Below are 26,648 nucleotides of genomic sequence, written 5' to 3' on the forward strand. Positions count from 1 at the left end.
TGGACTGCATGATGATAATGGCAATGTGTTTCAGTGCATGGTTCTGGCCAGTGTGTGATGGAGTGAGGGGTACATGAGCGTGTGCGTGTAGGAAGATGAGGTTGTGTGTGTTAGGGGGAGATACGTGTATTTGTGTGAAGGGAGACGAGTGTGCGTGTTGGTTTGTGTGTCCATGGCATGAACGCGCAGATTCCCCTAAGATCCTCCTACATGTGAGGAGATTTTTGGGGCTGAGCGCTCCTGAGAGCGTGAAAAAGGAGAAACAAAGGCACGGGATCTGCCTTCCCAGAGAACGCTTCTCCTCCATATGGTACTGAACTACATTGCCCCCTCTGCTGTCTGTGCCCTTCCACCCAGGCCTGTCAGCCTTACAGCCGGAGGGGAGTTAATAGAAGAAACCCAGCTGTGACTGCAAGAATGGTACTGGACTCAACCCCTTTGCCTCTTCAGTCAGGGCCATCCTGCCAAGTCGTTTCACTTACTGACGCTCCTCCAGCTCTCTCTTTTCAGGGCCTCACCTCCCTATTTCAGAATGAGTCTGGTTATATTGGGGCTGCATGTGTAAGTACAGCCTCCCGCAAGCCTAATCATCTAAAGTGGCTCTTTGAATAACAGTTCTCCGTGACTGTAGTTTCCTGTAATTTCCGAAAGGAAACAAATCCATGCAGACTGCAATTTTGTGCCTATGAATTTTGAATGAATATCGCTAAGTGCCTTTTGTGAAGACTCAATTTCCTTCTCTCCTCCTTCCTCGCCTCTCTTCTCCAGCCTAGCAGATCCCAGTGGAAAAAAAAGACACCAACCCATTCAGGGCCCAGCAGGAAACGTCATTCTGTCAGGCTAGTTAGACACTGGATTTAGAATAAAACCTGGGGCCTTGTGTGCGACCACAGCATTTATCTCATGACTCCTTCAGTGCAGGTGGAGGGGCCCTCTAGGAACTGCAGAAGAGTGGGACACTGAGTCCTCAGGACCTTTCCATGGCCACAGTGAGTGGGAAAGGCTTTGCAGCAGACAGGGGTGTGGAGGAAAGTAGACACATTTTTAACCTACTATAGGGAATGATCTTGCATTGCTAGGGGATGGAGGACTTGAGCAGAGGTCCTTTAGCACGTGCAGGGTGCTAGGGCTGCCCTCCTCATACGTACCACATTGTGCCCCTTCCTCAAACACCAGTGCTGGCTCCCAATTCAGTCAAGCAGCAACTCAGACTGGAACCTCTATGGAGTCCATACAGCTGGACCTCCTTCATCACTAGATCTCCACACCATCTGCTCACTGAATCACTGGCATGAGAACCTTCTCTTCTGCAACTTTTGCTATCCTGCACTTCATCCACTCGCCAGCTCAATTCAAATCTCACTGGGGGGTGAGAGAAAGAAACAAGTTTCTGACTCCCAGGCTAACTAGCAAGGCCTGGAGACCTCCTTCATGGGCTTCATCCCAAGGGGGCACTTGGGCTCTAACCCTCCATGCCTTTTAGGGACCCCACCATTGGCCCTGAGGTTGGCTTTGTTATAGCGGGCCCTAGGCTGTGGAGCCATCTCCTCTGCTATCCGGCTCATTCCCTCCCTACTCCTACACAACGTGAGCTAAAGGACTTCCATCCTCCAATGTTGTTTTTCTGTAACTACAATCCCCCTTATATTTAATACCTTCCTCCTTCCAATTCCCTCCCTCAACCCCGCATTGTGTGTCGTTTTAGCACCGTGCAGTTATCTTTATGACACTGTTGTTTTTAAAGTGTTTTTACCATCTGATTTGATGACAAAATTACTGTACAGCACCCAAAGTGCCCCGGCATTGAGAAGGAAAGGGTACTTTATAAATGCAGTTATGATGTACTCTGGAACATCTTGCTGTCTGGCTCGAGAGGTGGCTGCCGTGGGTGCTGTACAGTGTATTTGTATCTATAGATACACAAAGCACTTTGTGATCCTGGTGGATAAAAGGCGCTATATAAATGTAAATCATTATCATTATCATTAAATACCTTCTGCATCTTTAAAATCTACCAGTTGGAATAAAATGCAAGCAGGGCAGCTGGTATCCGGTATTTAGTCACTGAACCAAATTAAGGAGGTGGGGTTTGTTCTTTTCTTTTTTTTCTAAGCAAATAAATGTGATAGCATAAAATACTTTATTTTCCCTGCTTCTACAGATTTGAATACTACTCTTTGCCCAGCTCCAGGCAGAGCTCCGTGAAGGCAAACTGAACTGATAGGTGCAGGAAATATCTATATGCAGTACCAGAGTGTCTCACAACAACTCTGCGAGGTAGGATAGGGCTGTCATTCCACACACAAACCAAGTGACCTGTCCAAGGTCACCCGGGAAGCGTGGGGAAGCGCAGGGAATCAAAGCCAGTTCTTCCAAGCCTCAAGCTGGAGTGCTAACCACTAGACCATCGTTCCTCTCCTGCAAGCAAATGGGCAGGGGATGCTGACAGCATGCAGAGTACATGGCTACACTTCCTGGTTTTCCCTTTCACAGTTGAATCGGTAAGTCTGATTTTCCTTTTTACCTCTCCAAGCAGGTGGCTTTTGCTGCCAGTGGCTCTCGACACTGGCGCGTCGTCTCAGCGGGGAGGCGCTTCTACCATTGCGGCCCAAACTGCAGGCCACAACACGCCAAGCACGGCCTCCCCTTCCAGCGGACAGCTCAATAGCAGCCTCAGAAATATCGACAGGCTCTCCAGTCACCGCTGGGGAGCCGGCTGCATTGACTAGCTGCGAAAAGAATGAACCTTCCCAGCCACCAAACTGGAATGTGGGCGGCCCAAGCAGCGCAAGGACAAGCACGCAGCAGCAAGTGAGTGGATGAGTCAGGGGACTGGCACCTTTTACCTGAGTCACTCCACCAAATCCAGGGTTGGCTGGTAGCCACTAGAAGGCTCTGTTACCCTAAAATGCCTGTGCAGTAGCTGGTGTGAAATGAGTTAGATGGGTCTCAGTCCAATGCCTACTGAACAGGTGTCTGCATCACAAAAGCGACATCTGCAAATGAAATCAATTGGCATCGCCTCATGGAGGAAGGATGAGCTTATGGTTGCGGAACAGGCCCTATGCAGCTGGATTCAACTGCCAGCCCCACCACACGTTTCTATGTGATTCCGGGCAAGTCGCCCCAGTCCCCCATGAAATGGGGATAACAGCTCAGGTTAGATGATCACAACGGTCCCTTCTGACCTTCCAATACCTGAGTCTGTGACACTCTCCCCGTTTGGGTCAAAGAATGAATGAGCCTGGAAGAACAAACAACCCCCTCAGCCGAAAGCATGAAGGCCGATAAGGCCCAACGGCAGAGCAGCACAAAAAGGCTTGTCCGTGGCACTGTGTTACCTTGCCCTTGCAACTCACGGGCAGTACATCGTCCAGGAGCACATCACACAAGCATATGGGCCATTGCACAAATGCATCTGCTTAAACGTCCTACAGTCATTGCCAGGGGTGATGCTGCACTGAGCTGAAGAGCAGTCAGAGATGAGGGAGGTGAGTAGGGCACTGGGTGGGACTCAGGACACCTGGGTTCTATGTCTGGCCTCTGGTAAGTCACTTCCTGCCTCTGTTCCCCTTCTCCCCCCTCAGGCTACAGGGAGTGCCTCTTATTATGGCTCTGTACAGCACCTAGCACAATGGGCCCCCAATCTCAGCTGGGATCTCTAGGCGCTGCTCTAATACGAATGCCACTGCTGCTAAGTGGTGTGGGGACGGGAAGGGTTTGGAGATCCCATGCCTTATTCCATGGTAGTGGGCGACTAAACGAGGCCTCTCCTCACTGCATGGCCCAAACGCTCACTTCAGAACCATCCCGAGTCTAGTAAAAAGTTTTGTGGGATCCCCCACTGCAAACTAAACCTGATGAGTGCCATGCAGCTCCAGGCATGGCCCCACCTATCAGCAAACCCATACTATGCCAGCTAATGCTTCTGATCCCAGGTAACAACCACGCTGCATTACCCTGGGACCTGGATTGAAGGCAAGTCTCAGACAAACAGCTCAGGATACCTCAGCCTCAAAGCTCCAGCTGTCGGGGATGGGCAGCTCCTGGTACATGGCCCAGGAAGATCACAGCAGTTCAAAAACTTCTAACTAACCGTGTTCTATTTCCCTTCGCTCATGTGAGGGGGGTGTTGGAAATCTAAGAGCTCTGGCAGAGCGGTGGGACTTCCTGCCCCGCCTGATGGTAATGGAACCTGCCCCTTTAATCTGCATTGCTGTTAAAACGAGCAGCATACCCTGCCTGTGCCTGCTAAACTGCGGCAATATTTAGTTAAACAAAACAACCCTTTTCCTTTTTTTCCCCCCAGACTCTTGTAAGTTGCAGCCTCCTGTTGCCCAGGGGAGGTCTTCCATTTAGCTGTGTTTGCCTTTCTCATTTCATGCTGTAATGGAGATTCATCGCAGCTTTTAAATCCATAATTTGCCATGAATCACTTCTCTCTCTCTTTCTCTCTCTCTCTCTCTCTGCGGAGGTCAGAGTTGAGTGTGTTAAGGAAGTCTGATTTCTAAACGAAACATTCCAGCTTTCCAGTTCAAAACGACTTTTCATTTTGAAATTCAAGCAAATTAGACTGATTTTTTTTTATTTTAAATAGAGAACAAGGTCTATTGCAGGAGTGGGTGGGGGAGCTACTGTGGCCTGAAACGTGCAGGAGGTCAGATTGGACGGTCCCTTCTGGCCTTCATGTCTATGAGTCTATAAGGTTGAAATCAAAATGAAACGGTTCAAAATAATCAAAACGGAACATTTGGGTTTTTTCAGTTAATAAATATTTTCAAGATTTCAACTTTTCATCCCAAGTCAAGATAAGAAAATAATTTCAAGCTCTCAAAAATATCCCCGGGATGGGCCAAATGTTTCCTGCTCAGCTCTCCCCCCATCACCTTTTGCAGACTGGAGGGCCAAGTTAGACTCTAAACCTGCTTACAGGGAGACAGCACTGGCTTGGGAGACTGTGATTCTATTCCTTGCTCTGCTGGTGACCTGCTAGGTGAATCATTCTCCCCTTATTTCCTCTCTCACCCTTGGTTTGTCTTGCCTATGTAGCCCGTAAGCTCTTCAAGGCAGGGGCCCTGGCTTATTATGTGTATGTACAGCACCTAGCACAAAGTGGTCTTAATCTCACTTGGGCCCTCTAGGGTACGTCTACACTGCCCATGACTGTGAGCCTCCCAATCTGGGTCAATAGACTTTGGTTTGTGGGGCTCACGCTAGCGCTCTGAAAACAGCTGTGCAGACAGCTCTTTGAAGCCGAGGCTGGAGCTCAGGTTCTGAAGGGGGCCCCCTCTAGGGAGGGGTGGGTTTCAGAGCCCTCGCTCCAGCCCAAGCTGCAACTTTGAACCACTCCACAGCTATTTTCAGTCTATTCATCCAGGCTGGGAGACTCACTGCCACAGATGGATTCCTAGGTGCTACTGTAATAGAAATCGTTATTAATAACGGCACTAGAAGAGATTAGTCAGTACAGCTATACCAGCAAACTCTTCTAGTGTAGATGCAGCTTGTATGGGCAAGAGTGAAATAATTTCTATCGCTGTAACTGGATCTTCAGTAAGGTTTTGGCTGGTATAAAAATATGTAAAAAAAAAAAAACATCACATTCCTAAGTGACATTACTATACGTGTGGAAGTTTCTAATGTAGACTTGGCTTTAGAAACTAGAAAGCAAGTTTTAATGTGCACACACACACACACACACACTGAACCTGGTCCTCCACTGCCTGGCATCTTGAGTTGTCATTTACACTTGTGCAACGCAAGTGCAAGATGCTCCCAGATCAGGATGGTCATGTTTCACATGCACTCTGCACTCACTTCGCACATGGGGCAGGGCAGTAGGGAGTTAGGAGCAGTAGATCTTGTCCCTCCAGGCCTATTGTCCAAACCATAAGCTCTTGGAGGCGGGGGACTGTCTTGAAATTTGTGCTTTGTATAATGCAGACTTGAGTGAATGGTTTGACACAGACACTGGCCTCAAACAAGGATGCATTCTCTCGCTTCTCCTGCTTGGCATTACCATTGACTTCATGATGAAAAAAAGCACAGATGGACAGGGCCGGCTCTGGCTTTCCGGCTGCCCCAAGCAAAAAAAACCCCAAAAAAACAAAAAAAAAACCGCGGCCGCGGGATACCCAGAAGGAAATAATGCCCTAATCTGGCAAGACAGCAACTTCATTCACCAGCTTAAACAAGATTTGGTTGTTGAAACTCTACAAATTAAAGCCCAAACTAGGAATCTTCATTGCAAATATTATTTCCGCCTTAATTTATGGACGTGAAAGCTGGAAACCCACCATAGATGCAGACAGACAGCTGAGTGCCTTCGAAAGCTGAGTGCCTCCCTACACTAACACAGGAACAAATCAACATACCCTTAGAGCCCCGACCGGGGTTATTCTATCTACTACCTAAGATCCACAAACCTGGAAATCCTGGACGCCCCATCATCTCGGGCATTGGCACTCTCACTGAAGGACTGTCTGGATATGTGGACTCCCTACTCAGACCCTACGCCACCAGCACTCCCAGCTATCTCTGTGACACCACAGATTTCCTGAGAAAACTACAATGCATTGGTGACCTCCCAGAAAACACCATCCTAGCCACAATGGATGTAGAGGCTCTCTACACAAACATCCCACATACAGATGGAATACAAGCTGTCAGGAACAGTATCCCTGATGATGACACAGCACAACTTATTGCTGAGCTCTGTGACTTTATCCTCACGCACAATTATTTCAAATTTGGTGACAATATATACCTCCAGACCAGTGGCACCGCTATGGACACCCGCATGGCCCCACAATATGCCAACATTTTTATGGCTGACCTGGAACAACGCTTCCTCAGCTCTCATCCACTCATGCCCCTTCTCTACCTACGCTATATTGATGACATCTTCATCATCTGGACCCATGGGAAGGAGGCCCTGGAAGAATTCCACCATGCTTTCAACAGCTTCCACCCCACCATCAACCTCAGCCTGGACCAATCTACACGGGAGGTCCACTTCCTGGACACCACCGTACAAATAAGCGATGGCCACATTAACACCACCCTATACCGAAAACCCACTGACCGCTACGCCTACCTTCATGCCTCCAGCTTCCACCCCGGTCACACCACACGATCCATCGTCTACAGCCAAGCACTGAGGTACAATCGCATCTGCTCCAACCCCTCAGACAGAGACCAACACCTACAAGATCTTCACCAAGCATTCTCAAAACTACGATACCCACACAAGGAAATAAAGAAACAAATCAACAGAGCCAGACGTGTACCCAGAAGCCTCCTGCTACAAGACAGGCCCAGAAGAGAAACCAACAGAACTCCACTGGCCATCACCTACAGTCCTCAGCTTAAACCTCTCCAACGCATCATCAGTGATCTACAACCCATCCTGGACAATGATCCCTCACTTTCACAGACCTTGGGAGGCAGGCCAGTCCTCGCCCACAGACAACCTGCCAACCTTAAGCATATTCTCACCAGCAACCACGCACCGCACCATAACAACTCTAACTCAGGAACCAGCCCATGCAACAAACCTCAATGCCTACTCTGCCCACATATCTACACCAGCAACACCATCACTGGACCTAACCAGATCAGCTACAACATCACCGGCTCATTCACCTGCACGTCCACCAATGTTATATATGCCATCATATGCCAGCAATGCCCCTCTGCTATGTACATTGGCCAAACTGGACAGTCACTACGCAAGAGGATAAATCGACACAAGTCAGATATCAGGAATGGCAATATACAAAAACCTGTAGGAGAACACTTCAACCTCCCTGGCCACACAATAGCAGATGTAAAGGTAGCCATCTTACAACAAAAAAACTTCAGGACCAGACTCCAAAGAGAAACTGCTGAGCTCCAGTTCATTTGCAAATTTGACACCATCAGATCAGGATTAAACAAAGACTGTGAATGGCTATCCAACTACAGAAACAGTTTCTCCTCCCTTGGTGTTCACACCTCAACTGCTAGCAGAGCACCTCACCCTCCCTGATTGAACTAACCTCGTTATCTCCACACTGATATATACCTGCTTCTGGAGATTTCCATTACTTGCATCTGAAGAAGTGAGGTTCTTACCCACGAAAGCTTATGCTCCCAGTACTTCTGTTAGTCTCAAAGGTGCCACAGGACCCTCTGTTGCTTTTTACAGATTCAGACTAACACGGCTACCCCTCTGATACCTTCGAAAGCAAACGCTCTAAAGTTATCCAGAAAAGAGGATGGAAGTATTGGGCACGTGTGTTCAGAATGAAGTCGGGCTGGCATGCTGGAACTGGGGTTCCATGGGGCAGCTGGAGAAACATGCAAAAGGAGTGACTGAAAGAACACTGCTCAGAGACAGGAACGGTAAGGGACTTAACAATATAGAGGATGTACAAAGAATGGCCCACAATACACGGGTCGTGAGACCTTGTGTCCTAAGCAATGTTGGATGGCAAGGGAAGGATTCAGGTAAAATACAGACCCTGCAAAAACATCGGCATAGGAGTCCTTTGCTCCAGGAGTTAGTCCCAGTGATGTCAAGGGGACGGCAGCAATGACTATAGAATACTGTAGTAGCTTTTTTAATGGATTAGAATAGCCAGGGGGACCAGGGCTGAGGTGCATTGGCAGAGCTCTGGCTGGAGGAGTGGGCGGCGGGACCGGATTAGCAGGCAATGACTGAGGTGCATTGGTGGAGCTGTGTGTGTATGTGGAGCCCTGAACTGGAGCAGCAAGTAGGTTACAGGTCAGGGTAGCCCTGAATGGGAGGCCCAGGGCTACGGAGCTTGACTGAGCGGCACTGGCAGAGCTGCCCGGGCAGAGCCTGCCCAAAGCCAGCCCTCACTGCGTCTGACCGAAACGAGTTTGCTGCTAGTTTGTTAGTTTCACAGACATTAGGGTCACCCCCACAGAAGGCCAAGAGCTGAGATCAGGAGCAGGAGGCCTCTGCAAATAGGCTTCCAGGGAGAAAAGCCTGAGCGATGGCCCCTTCTAGTCCCATTTACGTTTCTTTTTTCATGGCTGCTTCTGCTCCTTTTGAGCCTTGGTTTCATTTTTCATTAGGCAGGATCAATAGGAAAGCGGGGGCTGTCGCTCAGGTGATGTCACACTTCAAGGGCTTCATTCTTCTCTGTCACCTGACAAGGGTAGAGGGAGTCAATACTTCTGTCAGGTCACTAACAACCCACCAAGTTCTTAACAGTGACTGATCCCTGGCTATGGCCTCCACAAATCTCAGGGATGCACGGACGTGTTATGCTGTAGTCCACAGCAAAAAGGGAAGGCTTGCCCTGTGTCTGCATGTGCGAGTGCAGGCGGTTATTGAGTGAGCAATACAGAAGGGATTTGGGGATTTCCACAGACAGCTAGAAGCCCCTGCTTCCTTCCTTCTTGCTTTTCCGTGCAAGATGGTAAATGATTCTCTCTTGCTAAAGCTGTATGAATTTGGAAGTGCTGGAGCCCTTATTTATGTTTGCAAATGCTCGCTTATCTGAGCCTTCAATCACCCTCCCCTCTAGCTATGCAGCATAGCTGGGCCCAGGCTATCTAAAATGTCAGCATCGGTTATGGGCATTTAAAAAAAACAAAACAACAACCTCATTAAAGATTTGCCAGCCCCTCCAGAGCAAAGTGGGTAAGAGGTGAGCGGGTCCTCCACCTCCACTTGCAGATAGCTCAGGATCTGTGCACCAGCAGCAGCCACACTGATTGCTCCCCCCCTCAGCCATGCTCGACTCCTCCCAGCTCAGTGAAACAGTGCACTTTTAAAGCTGGTGAGGGCTGACATGGACGGATCTAGATTCACACCTGGCACACAGGGTGACACGAGTTAATTGCAGAGCTACCACATCCATCACCACTAGGCAGAATTGCCCTACAGCCCCTCTTCGAGTGATGCCAGGGTGTGCACGGGAGCTAGATGCCTGCCACCTGGGTGGATGGATGAATAGTAGGCACTGAAGAAGTTAATGAGATAAGAGCTGCTGCTCCCACTGTGTCCTAAGGTACTATTTAAATGAGAATCAGAAAGGCTCTTTATTCTGCTTATAACTGAGCTGAGAGTCTCATGTCATCACATGACTCCAGGGGCTGGGGCTTTAAGAAAAGCACCAAATATCACAAGACTTGCAATTAAATCACAAGAGTCGGCAACAATGAAACTGAGTTCCAGGACTCCAGCAGCTTGGCACCTATAGACTTTCCATGACCACTGCTTTCAAGATATCCTCCATCTCTTGATGGTGGGGCAGCCCTTTGAACATCCCTCTGAAGGATCAGCTGGCTTGGTGCATGTTAGATACCACCCTGACATCCTTGCAGGGAAGTTATTATTTTTTTAATATGCTCAATAAAGATCTTGGGAGCCATTTTTTAGTTTTGAGTCACAACACGGCAGATTAACTGTGGCTGTTTCACTCTCTGTCAGAGTAGGACAATCTTTATCTCCCATCACGATGCAGTAGGAAGCAACCCGTAGGCTGGGTCTGTATCTGCAAAGGCTCCAGATTTCCCTATCTCATGCTGGAAAAGCCCCTCTGGGGTTCTCCAAGCAAGTGCTTTTTGCATTCTCATGGCAATTGGACACGCCATGCTAGTCGCTGTCACCTCAGCTCCGGAACTGCACGTGCAATAAGTAAAACGTTGCAAGGAGCAGCCCTGAGATTGAAGGGTGGATTTTTAATGTTAAACAAAAAGGGACCTAAGCTGGAGCAGAGCTGGAAAATGGCCCATCTTTGTCATTTATTCCTTACTCCGTTACATTCCTCCTTTCCAGTTTATTTACTGCACACTCGTCGTGTAAAGTGTTATTGCACAGTAATGAATTTGGCAGGGAACAGGGCCACTGGATAAATGAAACACAGCACTTCATGCTTGTACCGTGTGGCCGGCTAAGATGCACTTAATAGGGATATAAGTAAATCAATTTCATCTCTCTCTTCCGAAAGAAGAAAAGCAGAGCATGTGCATGTGCTGGCTTCACTTCTCATTCTCTTCTCAGGGAACAGGCCTTTGAAGCACAGAAATGAATGCACTGGCTGCGAGATGCCCGTGTTCAGATTGAACTGTGCAACACAGAAAGCAAAGCTACCGTCCATAGATGTAAGGAATGGAGAACACCCACAGCCACAGGTAATCCCCTGCCAATGGAGAGTTATTCCCTACAGTGTATTCTCCAGTGCTCTGAACATGCTGACCAGTATTGTCTCACTGCTATTTCACTGTTGACGGGGCATCAAATATTGAAGTTATTTGGGGTCGGTCTTTATGTTGCTTGATATTTTAGTTTCATTCTGAGTAAACCTGCTTGACATTTTTCCACTGAAGAATTGTCCCACTGGAAAATGTGGTTTGTCAAAATTGAATTTTTTTGTGTGGGAAAAATGTCAATTTCAATGCAAAGTTTTGATTTTCCACCTGGAAAAATCGAAATGAAAATGTTTGCTTTGAACTGCTATTTCCAAGTTTACTGGCATTTTTCTGTCACAATTTTCATTCAAAATGTTTCATTTCAGTCCAAAATGTTCATTTGGACATCTCCAAATGGACTTTTTTCTGACTTTTTCATTCTGTGAAAATATTTGATAGATTGACTTTTTCTCCCAATTCGGGACAAAAACAAATGTTGAAACATCTGACTTTGCCGTGGGATGGAAATTCCATTTTCCGATCCACTCTAGTTTTACATTCAGTTGAATCGATAGGAAGCGAGTGTATTAAAAAGTAAAAAGGCAGAAGTCTAACGTCACCATATATGGTTATGATCAATCTAATAATGCTCAGGGACAGCATGCTTCGTGCATGGTACACTGTTAAGGTTTCGATAAAAAGCTACATTCAAATGACACGGTTTAACTTGAAACCACTTGACCACCCATGCAGCCCTCGCTTTCTTCGCCTGCTTCTGGTTAGATGTCATATTAAAAGACAGCAGCTCCGTGTTTGAATTGACTTAATCTGTCGCATTAAATAATTCATGTTGATTTAGGAAAGCTTTATTTCTAGTGGGACTTGAAAGGAAGGCAGAGTTAATATTAGAAGAGACCTTGGAGTGGGAGGCAGGGGAACGGATGAGAAAAGGTGAATGTAAAAATTAATTGTATATCAATTATTAAGACTACATTTCTGAAACTGACTCTTTCCCCTCCTTAGCAGACCTCTTCAGCCCCCACACCAGCCCCCCATCTTGGTCTTAGCCAAGCCCCTTAGCAACATCTCACCCAGAGGAAACCTCTCCCTGTTCCTAGTTGCAGAAATAACATTGCAAACAGGGCTGTGTCTCCTGCTGAGCATTAGTTACAAGGCAGAGCTGGAGGCACCAAGTCCCAGTGCTGGGATCCCTGCAAGCAGTCCTTCCGTCCCTGACGGTGCAGATTCTTTGGTGCTCATGTGGATCTCACATGTGCTATCCGAGCTGCTGAGGAGACTGTGATATTATTCCTTGCCTCCTGGTCGGTGTCGGATCATTGATGAAGGGGGAATTGGCAGCTGGAGACCAAGGGGATGGGTGCCTTAGACCTTACTCAGTACACGTGGCTCTCATTAGTTATAATACTGCAGTTGAACATAGGCTGGTGGGCACCAGATGCTGAGCTCCTGGCTGGCAGAGGGATCCAGCTCTGGCTCTTCTCTCCTTAACCCTCTCGCAAAATGAGCATCACACCCACCTAGCTCCTGTGTCCTCCCCTATTGCCTTCTGCAAATACAGACTTCCCATGACTCCCTAGACCTCACAACCCGCTGCCCCCCAGCCCATTGGGACAGGATGTAAACAAGACAGTAATAGAATCTAAGGCAGATATCCCATGTTCAGCTACTTCTACGGGCCAACCTTCCACCTTTTTTCTCTAGCTTGGAATGGGCAGGATTTGGCACAGCTTGCATGGTGGCTGGAGCAGAGGGAGAGACGAGGATGGAGTGTGCGTCTCACAGTCCCACTTCCCACTGGCCAGAGGTCATTCACAGAGCCCACAAACACACGTCTGTCAGCAGCCAGTCTCCAGCTGACCTCTACCTGGGGGTCAGCTAGCTAGCAAAGCTTTCGTTCCTGTGAATGCCTAGACCAAGGCTGCCTGATGCTCTCCTGAGGTACCCACACTGGCAATGAAGGGCCAGGGAATGAAGCGGGGGTCTAAACAAACAAGGGCTACAACATGTGTAAGATCCCAGCTTGTCCACTAGGCCAACAGCCAATGGCAGAGGCAGGGCACTAGGTCAGTTTGGGATGTGGGGTATCAGCACCTTCTGGCTGTTTCTCCTTCCTCAGGCATCAGGGCTCTTTGTAGGGTGCCACCCACAGGGCAGGGAGTGTTCCTAAGAAATTATTGAGTGATCCATCCAAGAAAGAGGACACTTCCCACCCTGCAGCAGCAGAGGAATACCCAGTCATTTCCTGAAAGCCCCATGAAACACGTGGCTTGTTTGCCTGCCCCCACGCTGGAGGGTGTGGGTGTATGTGTACATGTGTGTGTGATGGCACCTTCCAGAGGGTAAGGGACCTACTACTATCATTCACTAGGGGAGCTTCCATTCAGTGAAATAGCCAAGGCCGGTGTGATGGGATCTGAAGGGACAGGGCTCAATTCTAGTCTCAGCTCTGTGTGTTGTTTATACACTGATGTCTGTTGTTTGTAGGACATAGATTCATTACAGGGACAAGGCTTAAATTCAGCTGGAGTTGTCCAGAGCAGAACTCCAGTAAATATTTTCAAACCTGTGAGGCGGAAGCCCCGAGACCCGGCGCCTCCCGCAGGGCAGAAGCCCCGAGCCCTGGGGCTCCAGAAACTGCTCTATGAGAATTTAAGCCATGACAGGGACTCTCTGCCATGGAGAAGGGAGGTTGTATGATGGCTGGCTGGGTGATGGTGGCCTCAATGGAGGCCTTAACTGAACTTTCTGAACTTCAAAAAAGTTGGGCAAAACTTCTTTTGGGAAAGGGGCCAGATCACTGGCCCACTACTAGCTTTTTGTCAATTAAAAGAGCCCACTGGCTCGCAAAAGAGACCCAGGGAGGGCAGTAGAGCAGCAGGGTATGGGGGCTCATGTGCACAGGAACAAAGTCAGCAGATCTTTCAGGCCTACCAATATCAGCGGGGGCCTTTTACAAGAGTTTCTCCTAATGCCCAGGCCGATGCAGTGAAGCTGAGCCATGGGGCAACGTTATAGTTCAATGCGATCTGGCTCTCACAGTCTGAGGCTGTCAAATATCATCGGCTGTCAGAAGGAAAAGAAAGCTGTTGACTAGGGCAGCATGATTCTCCTCAGACTTTGGTCAGAGCGGAGGGGCTGGTGCCAGGGCTCCTGAGGTTCTACTCCTGGATTGTCACGTAGTTGTGATACGACCCAGGACAAGTCACTTCCTCTCACTCTATGCCTCAGTTCACCTCTCTGAAAAACAGTGATGATAATACTCATTGTGAGTAAGAGACAGGAGCTCCTGAAAGCAATAATCCCCTGGTGCCCATTCTTGCCACCATCCCTTCTGTGCTCCCTTTTCTAATGGCCTCATCGTTGGTTCTCCCACGCCGTGAGGGACTTGGAGGTGATGTCTGGATGCGTCATGGGTAGAGCCTCAAATTCATGTAAGCCAGGGATAATAAAAACCCCTCCCAGCCTGCCACGTCCCTTTGATGAGGCCAGCGAAGGAAGTCGGCAGCGCTAACATCAGGGCTTCCCGCAGTCTAGTCACTCATTTGGAAACATGGCTTGCCTGACCTGGATTCCTCCGCCCTCTTGCCACAGGCTCTGAGTACGCCCCTGGCCAGCATGGGCTAATGCTTCACAACTCCTTTGCCAGATCAGTGGAGCAAACTGAGGTTTGCCTCTTCCACCCCCCTTCCTCTCCCTCCTGGGGCAGCAACTGCTCTGTTCAAAGTTTCTCCTCGCTTGGCTGCATTCGAGATCTGGAAACTCAACACTAATTAATGTGTCTGCAAATCCCAGTTGGGCTGGCAGGGACTGGAATTCATTCATGGTCCCCTGAGTGCAGCAGGATCTACAAGCTAGCCCTCTGGCTCCTTAAACCGCACGGCTGGCAGATGCATATTTTAACAACACACATCTGTTGGCTATATAATCTCTTGTATTTGCCCTCCCTGCTTTGCGCTTTGATGGAAGACCGGAGGGAACTCTCCAGCGGTTACAGCCAAAGTGTTTGCTTTGCAATTTTGCCCGATTGCCGTCTGATTTTATTTTTAAATTTCTCCAAGTCCTAATCAGGCTCTTACTTTATTTAATTAATACCCTATCTTAGTTAAATAGATCATGAATTAGGAAGCTCTTACATTAAAGATGTGCCAGGTAGCAAATAGCCCTCCAGTGGCTTGCAGGAGTCTGCTTTGCTTGGTCCTCCTACCAAATGTACAGATTTGTACATGCAGCCTACAGGGATGTTTTATGAGCAGCGAATCAAGCTGCCTTTTGCCCTCATTTTGTGTAACCTGCCCCCCTCCCTCCCCGCCTGTGCCTGTTCCAGTCTGTGTCAGATGTAGGGCACGGGCCACTGAGGCTTAAAGAGAGGAGCGGGGGAACGGAGAGAGCACCACAGCAGTAGCGTGAGCAAGCAGAGGGACGGGTTGAGATTCTGAGGAAGCATAGGGCAGGAGGAGGGGGAAACTAAAATGATTTTATGCCATCCACACACTGCTGCAAGGTGGGGTGTGGACACCAGCATAAATTACAGCAGCTCTCATATAGGACAGGGTCCAGTAGGCTGCTGATAGGCCGTGGTTCAGCTCAGAACTCCCTGTAGTGCCAGGCTTATGGGCCACCCTGTCCCAGCATGCCCCTAGGTCAGGGCTCACACCACCTACAGCTGCCCTGTGTTGTTCCTGCACCAGGGAAATTCACCCCCACCCCTTATACGTGTTCCAGCTGCACGCAGGACCCACTCCAAGACCCAGAATCAGCACCATGTGCTCTCAATGCAATCTTCTGGGCTGGATCTGGTTTTCGGCCCATTAGATCAGCTGGTCTGACCTCTTGTATAGAACAGGCCGTTAAATTGCACCCAGGTACCTCTATCTTGACCCCAAAGACTCTAGCCACAGCCAGCGACCAGGAGAGACCAAGATGCCATGACTGCCTGAGCCCCTGCAATGAGCCAGCCAGGGTTCTAGGAGGACTGGTCAGGTGGAAGTGGCTACCTTCAGATGAGAGCTAGAACCAAATTGATTAGGTGAGATGTGCCCAGATGTTACCAGCAGGCGATGCACACCCCAGGCTTCAGGAGAAAGTAACCCCCTGGTGCTTTTGAAATAATGCAAAACAGAGAATTTCCCTCCAACATTTACCTCCCTAGGAACTTATAGGCATTGGCTTCCACCAGGCAAGTGTAACCCACATTAACTCAGTGGGGGGCTCTGTCCCTGTCTAATGGGTGGATAACAGACTGATGTTAATGAGTTTGCTGCTTCCAAATTTCTGCCAAGAGCTGATCCTTTGGCTCAGCCTGTAACCGGCTTGTGCTTTCAGATCCATGGGTTCCAAATTCAAACCCCCAAGATGATCTAACTGGAGATACTTTCCCTGAACGTCGGCAGGATCACATTTTATGGCACGAATGTTTGGATGTGGGCTCATCCACTCAGGGAAGAGAAAAATACCATGTGATTTATCTGACCTATTGCAAATTCCTGATACAGCTCAAGCAGCACAGAACTGGCCCTGAGCAATCTATAGAGTTAATAAAAGAAAGTGCCCAAATGTTTGAGTGGTTATGATGTTCAAATCAAGCTGCGGAAATAACAACCCACTCATGAAGATTCCAAAAGCAGAAAGAAAATAAAAGAGGCTGCCGGATCCCTGTGTGAATTAATGTCTCATCTTCTCAAAGATGCCAGAGCCCGGTGCATGGATTTGTGACTCAGCAGGAGGCACTCTTCTAGGCCATTAATATGGACCTAATAATCCAGCACTGATCTAGGAAGACTGATCAGCGGGAGGTGGCTAGCTTCAGATGAGAGCTGAAACCGAAGTCCTGACCATTAGTACTCATGAAGGATCTTGAGGCATCTCTTGCTAGATTATTGTCCTGGCCAGGGTCCTATTAGGGTTATTATGTCCTACTATCATACATTCCACCGTGTGGCTTCTGCTGGATATGAGAGACTTGACTTCCTGTCCTAAACTAGGTGTTGTGTAATGTGCACCGTTAAACAGCTGCTGTGTCCCCGTCCCCCCTCCCCCTGCAGAGGTGGCTAGATCTCAGTGTGATAGGATGTATAAAGCCCACACTGGAACTGAAGGGGTTAAGGAGCAGTTCTGGGCCCAGGTGACTCGCCCTGCACGTGCAGAGTCTGCTTCAGACAGAGCTTAAAAGGGAGCCAGCCAATTCAGAAGGGGGCAGATAGAGGAGGACAGACTTACCCTGAGAGCTCCTGAAAAAGGATGCTGAAGAAGCCTTCACTGCCAGGAAGGGGCTAGCAACTAAGCCCAGCCAGGCTGGAGGTTGGGTTGTTTTTCTTTTCTATCTTATGTTGACGTTGGACATTTTGGGGGAGGTGGATGATAGGAAGTGGCCCAGGCAGGCAGCTTTGAAGAACTCCAAGGTGTTTAACATTGTTGCCTCTCATGGGGGGCTGGGATGGAGCCTGGTGGAATGCAAGGGCCCTGGTTCCCCTACCAACCACTGTTGTTACAGAGGGGACATAAATCTCCGTAAGAAGAGGGCAGAGATGCCGGAAGCCCTGGGGCCAGAGTGAGCTACCTACAGGGACCAGGAGGTGTACTAAAGGCCCTCCCTGTTCTGAGGACATGCAATTTTATATAAGAACGGCCATACTGGGTCAGACCAAAGGTCCATCTAGCCCAGTATCCTGTCATTAACACAGGCATATGGTGCATACGGGGCTGAGAGGTATTTGAATGGATGCATCAGTGGGAGTAGGAGGGAAAATTTTCCCTTTTGTTCTCTGGGAGCAAAAAACTCTTATCCCAGAAGCAAGCAGCGGTAAGTGATACTAACAGGCTCATCTGTTTGAGTGTTTGGACTTCCAAGGCTTATGGAATGATCTGTTCCACTACATTTAACAGTGTAGATTTGAAAACAACGTGACAAAATCTTAAATATTTAATTAAAATATGGTGTAAGCTCTTCAGCGGAGCTGGGAAAGTAGGAGGCACCAGACCAGTAAAGCTGTTGTCAGACATGAGTGACAGCAGTTAAAAAATGAGTTAGACAGCATTTGGGGGATTTCCTGGTAGCAATCGTGCATAAAGTTAAAGCCTCTAAGTGTGGAATTAGATAGCACAGACTTATGCGAGCAGGAAATACAAGGCTGAGCTACGGGAAGGGGCGAGCAGGAGTACTTTCAGAGGGCAGAATGGCTCACGCAGCAGAAGATGGAGGGAGACTGGAGTTTAGAAAGCCAGGCAACGGTGGAGGCAATAAACAGATGACAGTTATTGCAAACCCCATCCCCAAGCGACTGACACTGAGAGACAACCTTAAGGGTTTGCAAGGAAACCCAGCACAATGTGATACATGCCCGAGTCAGTACAGACTCAAAGCCCAGATAGGGCTCTGACAAACAAACAGGTTCCCTGTCTACTACTCAAGTCTGGGGAGGATTTATGGTGCTGCCTCCTGGCTGTGTAGAACCTGCAGTCTCAGCACAAGACCAGGTGAAACTGGGAGGCTTGGGCTGAGCATCACAATGGGCTTTGTTTGAACCTCAGAACCCAGCCCAGGGTTAATGGAAGCCAAAGAAAATTTTAGAACAGACCAGCCCCCTGACATGAAGCCAGAGAGATCCCAGGAGCTCAGGGGGGTGGGCACAAAACATCTTGGAAAAGTCTATTCCCTTCCTTCCCTTTTAGGGATTGTATTGATTTCCATTGACTTGTGTAGGGTAATCCAGTCTACTAGCAAGGGGCACATAGTATCTCACACATCATAGAACAAAGCCACACAGCTTTAGGAAAAATCCTCCCCTTATTTGCATGGGCTAATCAAAGGGGGATTGGGGACACATGGTGGAGTCTAACTGACTGGCCTAAGGGGCCTTGAGCCAAAGGTGAATCTCCATTAGCTGTCACCAGTATAGGGCCTATGACACACAGTTTGAGCAGCTTGGATTCTATCTCACGGCGGGCACTGCTACAGCCACACAGTAGCCAGTCGACTACAACATAATGAGCCAGGCCCTCAACTGGTGTAAATTAGCTCAATGGAGCTATGCTGATTTCTAGCAGCTGAAGATCTGGCCCACTACCCTGCATTTGAAACAACTGCAGATCTATCAGGTGCTCTTCCAGGTGGGATGCAGCAAGAACACACTCCCAGTTAGGCAGGAACTTGAAGCACCTTTCCTGTCAGTACTGCAGGTTGTAAAACATGCCGGCAGCGTGTGGAAACCTACTCCCCTGGCACAATGGAACAGTTCTCTAGGAGGAGATACAGCTGTATAAAACTCAGGGGTGATGAGGATTCAGAGGCAAGCTCGCTGAAAGAAAGGGTCACCACAGTACAGTGAAACTATTTAGAAGAGCTTTAGAGCTGGCCCCCAGTCCTTTGTCTTTGTACAGAGCTGTATATAGTTTGTGGACACAGAGCTGCCGGTTATTTGTACAGTGGAATAGTTTTATAGTGGCCGTATACACAGTTTTATTGGATTGCAAGCCTAAAAAAAATAGCTGCAAGAGCATTGCCTCCCTCTATAAATGCAGCAAGCGCCCCTGTAAATAAAGAGAAATCACTGCCAGTGAAGCGAATGGCTTGGTCTCATTATCAGTCGTCACATGGTGCCTGGGTCCGTACCACCACCACCAGCAGAGAGAAAGACAATTAGTTCTCTGGCACTGCCATCCTCACTCTCAACACTCCACCTGCGGAGCTCCACCTGGACCCTGTTGCTTTAATGTGACTGTGTTAATGGTTCTTTCCTTGGGCAAGCCCGAGCAATAAATCTCTTGGAGTGCATCATGGACTCTGCAGCCAGATAAACAGTAATAAAACTTCCAAGGCAACCACTTCCTATAAACCTCAGGGTAACTTTCTTCCAACTTCTAGAGATTGCCTGCTTGCTATTAATACACTTGAAAGGCTCAAGCTTCTGTGTTTTATAAACTCATTACACTTATGTACCACTTGGATCAATGAGAAAGAAGTCTGAAGGGAAATACAGGCCTGGAAGCTGGTGGAGTGGATCTGCTGGGTCAGCAGTGGGGGGAAAGAAAAGGCTCGGCAGAATTCAAGTTTTGTTTTATAATTTTGACATATATTGATGTTTATTTTTAAGCATTTTTTTTTTTTACTTTTATCAATTTAAATTCTTAAAACTGGATGAAATGTGGGGAAGGTCAGTCAATGGGGAGGGTCAGATAATTTTTAATGACTGTAGTAGATGCTGAGATTAAAAAAAGTTAAAACTTAATAACGATTAAAACAAATTGCAACCTCACATGCCAAAATACACAAGGTAAATATCCTTAAATCAAACTCCAATAAGCTCTCAAGCAGCATTTTTTCTTACTGTGCCTGGTTTTTGTGTGTACTGTGAGATCAATGTCAGCAAATGTTGATCTCACTGTACACACACAAACCAACCACAAACTTATTTCCATCGATAATAATAGGAATGTACAGACAGGCACAGTAAGAAAAAAATGCTGCTTGAGAGCTTATTGGAGTTTGATTTAAGGATATTTACTTTGTGTATTTTGGCATGTGAGGTTGCAATTTGGGAGGTAAAGGGGAGGCACAACCAATCCCAAACGAGGATCTACCTGCGCTGAAATATGTCAAGGGTTTGGGAATGTAGGATGGATCTACTAAAGAAGTAGCACCAAATTTGCTTCTCTGGTCTCATGTACTGTAGGAACTGTAACCTCTTTGTTACAGTATATAGAATCACAGATCTTCTTAAATCAAAAGGCATTTATTAAACAAAACAACTGAAAATAGACACCAACAGACAGGCTTCCACACAGCTCAAGTCCCAGCTGTGCTTACTTTGTTTACCAGAGACCATACCCTGTCTGGAATGCTATATAACACACAGAGTCATCTAGTGGCTGAATAATATACTGCAAGTAAACATACTGTAACACTGGGATGTCAGTGGTATTCCCATGCCCGCTACATGTCTGGTAGGGTGTTTCATGTACTATAGGCTGGGAGGCATGTGCTGTAGATGCTCCAAGCACTGGGGACTTGTGGCTCTTGCCCTTGGTGGGCCCCCAGCCACACTTGCAGACTTTGAATAGAAGAGAGGATGCCTTTATAAACAACAGCCAGAAACTAAAAGGTACAAATACCCTGAGCCACAATCTCTTTCCGTTACAAATAACTAGAGCTTATCAACAAATTTTCAACCAAAGAAAATGGCTTTTCAATTTTCATGGGAAAAAATGCATTTTGGCAGAAATTTTCTAGTTCTCGATGAAACAAACAAAAAATGAAGTTTAAAAAAATGGGGAAAAGAGAAGGACGGGGGGACAAAAATGGACAAAATGGCTTCCATTTAAGTGAAAAACAAAAGCAACAAAAATTGAATGCTTTTTCCCGCCCTTTTCATTGGATTTTTTCTGTGGAAAAAGAAAAAAATATCTTCCGACTAACTCTACCAAAAAATGATCAAATCAGCAGTTCCCAACCCCTAGGGGCAGCGCAGTACAAGGAATATGGTAACAGCACCCCATGAGTTCCTGCAGCTGTTGCCCTTTCAATTCCTGCTGTTGATACTGTTGGACTCCTGCTAGAAAGCCCAATAGGCTGCTTCCCTGCCTGGCTTTCAGTCCTATAGCTGTCAAAGGCCCAGCCTTCTCTCTGCAGCCAGTGCCCAAGTTGCTGCCTCCAGTCTACTGCTTCGGTTCCCATGTAGCCTCTGGCTCTCCCCACAATCCAGTCTCCTCCGAGCTTAGGATGCTATTTTTGTTTTGTCTCCTTTGGCCCTTATGGGGCCCTCTACAGGCAAGATGTTAAGCTGGGTAACACAGTGACCAGGAAAGAGCTAGCGGAAGTGATTCACAGGGCCGCCTGGGGGGGGGGAGGGGCAAGTGGGGCAATTTGCCCCAGGCCCTGGGCCCCGCAGGGGCCCCCACAAGAGTTTTTCAGGGCCCCTGGAGCGGGGTCCTTCACTCGTTCTGGGGGCCCCGGAAAAGTCTCGCAGGGCCCGGGCCCCCGGAGCTTCTTCCGCTCCGGGTCTTCAGTGGCAATTTGCGGCGGGGGGTCCTTCCGCCCCGGGACCCACCGCCGAAGTGCCGGGTCTTCGGCAGCAATTCAGAGGCAGGGGCCCCCTGCCGCTGAAGACCCCAGGCCCCCTGAATCCTCTGGGCAGCCTGGTGATTCACGCTCCATCCTGCCTCCACTTAACCAGTCAAATCAGCAGTCTTCACTGCCAGTTGTGATACTTGGCATTTCCAATAGTGTCTGCCACGTAAGGATCCCAAAGCACACACAAACACAGGAAGCTATTTTTACACGTATTTTACAGAGGGGGATATTTGGATTCCTCAGGTTTTGCCCTAACTTACAGCCGTTGTGTAACCCCGCTGAATTTGTCTCAGAGAAGTTATGGAAAACATTCTCAAATTAAAATTAGATGCATTAATCCATATTTAGATACTTAAGTAAGGGATCTGATTGTCAGAGATGATGCTCGCCTACCTGGTAACAGCACCCAATTTGAAATCTCCGTCCTTAGTGACTTAGCCAAGATCATGCTGTTTGTCAGAGCAAGACTCAACTCCCTGATCTACACTCAAAGCAGCAAAGCTAGTGACTCAGGGCAAGTCTCAGAGCGCTCTCCCGTTGGCATAATTACTCCACCTCCACGAGAGACGGAAGCTATGTTGGTGGAAGAGGGTCTACCACAAACATAGTACCAGTGTGGACAGCACTTATGTTGATGTAACTTATGTCGCTTGGGGGGTGTCTTTTTCACACCCCTGAATGACGTAAATTACATCGACTTAAGCGGTAACTAGACCGGGCACTCAATGTGCAGCGGCAGTCAAAAAAGCAAACAGAATGTTGGGAACCATTAAGAAAGGGATAGATAAGACAGAAAATATCATATTGCCTCTATATAAATCCATGGTATGCCCACATCTTGAATACTGCGTGCAGATGTGGTTGCCCCATCTCAAAAAAGATATGTTGGAATTGGAAAAGGTTCAGAAAAGAGCACAAAAATTATTAGAGATATGGAACAGCTTCCAAACGAGGAGAGATTACTAAGATTGGGACTTTTCAGCTTGGAAAAGAGACGACTAAGGGGGGATATGATAGAGGTCTATAAAATCATGACTGGTGTGGAGAAAGTGAATAAGGAAGTGTTATTTACTCCTCCTCAAAACACAAGAACTAGGGGTGACCAAATGAAATTAATAGGCAGCAGGTTTAAAACAAACAAAAGGAAGTACTTATTCACACCACACATAGTCAACCTGTGGAACTCTTTGCCAGAGGATGTTGTGAAGGCTAAGACTATAACAGGGTTCAAAAAAAGAACTAGATAGTTCATGGAGCACAGGTCCATCAATGGCTATTAGCCAAGATGGGCAGGGATGGTGTCCCTAACCTCTGTTTGCCAGAAGCTGGGCATGGGTGACAGGGAATGGATCACTTGATGATTCCCTGTTCTGTTCATTCCCTCTGGGGCACCTGGCATTGGCCACTGTCGGAAGACAGGACACTGGGCTAGATGGATCTTTGGTCTGACCCAGTATGGCTGTTCTTATGTAGCCTGTCACATTCCCCTCACCCAGTGCACTGTAATTGAGGGAAACTTTACCCATCTCATCATGGAGATGCCTGTGGAGCTCACTTAACTCAGAAATAAAGCAGGCCAGTTGAGTCCACATGAACAAGATTTGAATTAAACAGAAATATCTGCACAGCTGGTGGCATTACTCTCTGGTAACTACCTGAAATTTCTCTCCATTTCCCTGTATAAATATGCCCTTTGCTTCCCTAATGTACAGTATATTGTACCTGTAGCTCAATGCACCAAATGTTATCAAATGATTGTTAGGCAGCAGGTCTCTCTCTCTCTCTCAATACACAGGGCTCCTGCTCATTACACACCCACTGAGTTTCCCTACGGAGGGCTGGCCAGAGTCACTAAATGTAGCCTGTGGCTAGCTTTTTCTTCATTCCTGGTGATGACAGATAGATGGACAGGGTGTCCTAATGCAAAGGTATGCGAACGGTTGTCCCTGGACCTCTAATGATTCATCAGAGTTACCACATACACCTCCCTAGTCAACCTTAAATTTCCCTTGACCACCTGCATAAATACATGTAAAGTTAAGAGGAACACATTGCCAGGGGTTTACAAATCTCATATGCCAATGTGCTATAATTTTAATATACTTACAAGAAAAAAGATACTACAAATGTGAGCGGCTGAACAGCCTAGGTAAGTGTACCAATTAGCAAGTACTATGTATATTCACATAAACATCTATCCAACACATTCCATAACCCCACAGATAATAACGATTTCCCTTTGATCCATAAAAACATCTTACTGCTCAAATCAACACGTTGCAATAGCTCTCAGTTCTGACGTACGCTTATGCACTCTGGGACTAAATTCATTTTGGAATCTTTAGTTCTAATTAAATAACATATTATTTCTTTTGTATGTCTCCTGTAACATATTATTATTATACAACACAAGAAGGAGACACAGATTAGGGAGGATGTGGAGAAGTAGCTAGCATGGGGTGATAGTAAATGGAGAAGGCATATAGGGCATGAATAATAGGACTGTTACTTTCCTGTTCATTTCCAGATTTCTTTCATGATTTAGAGGCTTTTTGAGTTCAAAGAATTATTCTTTGGAAATTATAATCTATAAATTTGAACTAATTTTCTCTGGTAGATATACTCCATTGATGCACACTTTCAAACGTTATTAATGAAGTGGGTTTTTTTGCTCACTAATAATTAGAGCTGATCAAAAAATTTCCATCAAAATGGTTTAAAAAAAATCATCTTTTTTTTCCACAAAACTAAAGGAAAATTTCCAAAGGATTTCCACCCAAATCCCAAAAGCATTTGCTTTTTGAAAACTGAAAATTTTAACCAAGAAATTGGGAATGTTTTGGTTTTTCATGGGGGGGGGGGGGAGTGGAGAGAGGAAAAAAACAGAAAAATTCTGGGTTTTTTTGGTAAATCAAAGAATGTATTTTGAAATGTTTTAGGCAAAATACTTATATTTCCTCAGCAGTGTCACTAAGGCCTAGTCTGCACTATAAAGTTTTACTAGCAAACCTTCCCCCAACACACATCCACACTTAATTGTGTGTCCTGCCAATAACACCCTCCACTTTTACCAGCATAGTTATTCCCCTTCCCAGAGCAACACAAGCCCCTCACCAGCACAGTATATTGGCACAGTGCCAGTGAACCAGTACAGAAAGTCCTTCGTTACAATCCCACAATGCACATTCCCTTCAGCAGTGGGCTGTGCATTAGGGGGAGGAGGGTAAATAACCTACTACTACCACCACCAGCCTTGAGAAATCTCTCTCCTGAAATAGTAGTGTCTTATGGCCCAATCCAGCCAAGCAGGTAAGCATGATGTATGTAACTTTAAGCATGTGATTGATCCCTGTGACAGAGTGCTGGGAACCAACAGCTGAGCCAACACTCTGATCACTTAAACATCAATTAATTCCCCTGGGAGTGGACCTAATTAGCAGATTAGAATGGGCTGCAGAAGACTAAAGAGCTAATTAACACTTTAACGCAGAGGGTAGAAGGCAGCACAGGAAGGATGTGGTGGGGAGAGAGGCAAGCTAGTGAAGCCAGAACCAAGAAGGATCTCTGGGTGGGAAGAGTTTTTCCCTTTCCTCTCCTGGACAGAAGACTGAGGAGGGACAGATGTGGTGTATGGATCAGTAAAGGTGGTGGGAAGAACAATACAAATAAACACTCTTGGGTAGTTTAACAACTGAATAGTCTGTATAGACAGAACAGAAGACAGGATGGGAACTTGCACTGTCACAGTCCCACAGAAGTCACGGACTGCTCATGTGCTTAATGTTATATGGGTGCTTAATGCTTTGCTGAATTGGCACCTATATTTGCAGAGCTGAAGTAGCAGGGTTCTAGCTCTGTGTGTGTGATTTATCCTAAGATTACTTCTTTTGTGTATGGCTCATGGGCTCCTTATACATTCCCCCTTCAGATCAATACACTGCACAGATAGCTTAGACCACGAGTTCCTTTCTGAACCAGCTGGTTTACCAAAGAAATACATTTTGAAAAAGCCACTCAGCACAATCCCAAGGAAGAAAACAAAATAACTTCCCCAGTGTGCCCATGCCAGTGGGAGAGAGGACTTACCAAGTACAGTCAGCCGGGCTGGTCTGGATCGGATGGCTGCCTGAATGGCCTGGCACTCGTAAACGGCATCATCTTGGAGATCTGCCCTCAGGATTTTCAGGTGGTGTTCTCCCGACAAATGGTCCCCCACAACCAAATAGCGCGGATAGCCTGCAGAATGCAAAATACAAGTAAGGCTGTAGCCAGGCAGTAATAGCTACAGAATGAAGAGTTTGTAATGTAAATCGGGATTCCCAGACTTCCCCCAACAAAGGGCCTGCGACCAGCTATCGGGTTCTAGGCACCTTAACAGAGGTGCAGAACCATTCTGCTGACTCATCCGGGTAGC

The 26,648-nt window shown here is 47.3% G+C and overlaps 1 protein-coding gene across 1 annotated transcript in view; it reads right to left on the bottom strand.

Annotated features, from left to right (window-relative positions):
• The window catches only part of KIRREL3 (kirre like nephrin family adhesion molecule 3), a 709,139-nt gene that overhangs the window by 232,308 nt on the left and 450,183 nt on the right, over positions 1-26,648 (bottom strand). The window contains exon 4 of the mRNA XM_054005253.1: positions 26,321-26,470. Within this exon, the coding sequence (XP_053861228.1) occupies positions 26,321-26,470 (150 nt within the window). The remainder of the gene's footprint in view (positions 1-26,320; positions 26,471-26,648) is intronic.

The sequence above is a fragment of the Malaclemys terrapin genome, chromosome 15, assembly GCF_027887155.1.
Source record: "Malaclemys terrapin pileata isolate rMalTer1 chromosome 15, rMalTer1.hap1, whole genome shotgun sequence".
Classification (NCBI taxonomy): Eukaryota; Metazoa; Chordata; order Testudines; family Emydidae; genus Malaclemys; species Malaclemys terrapin.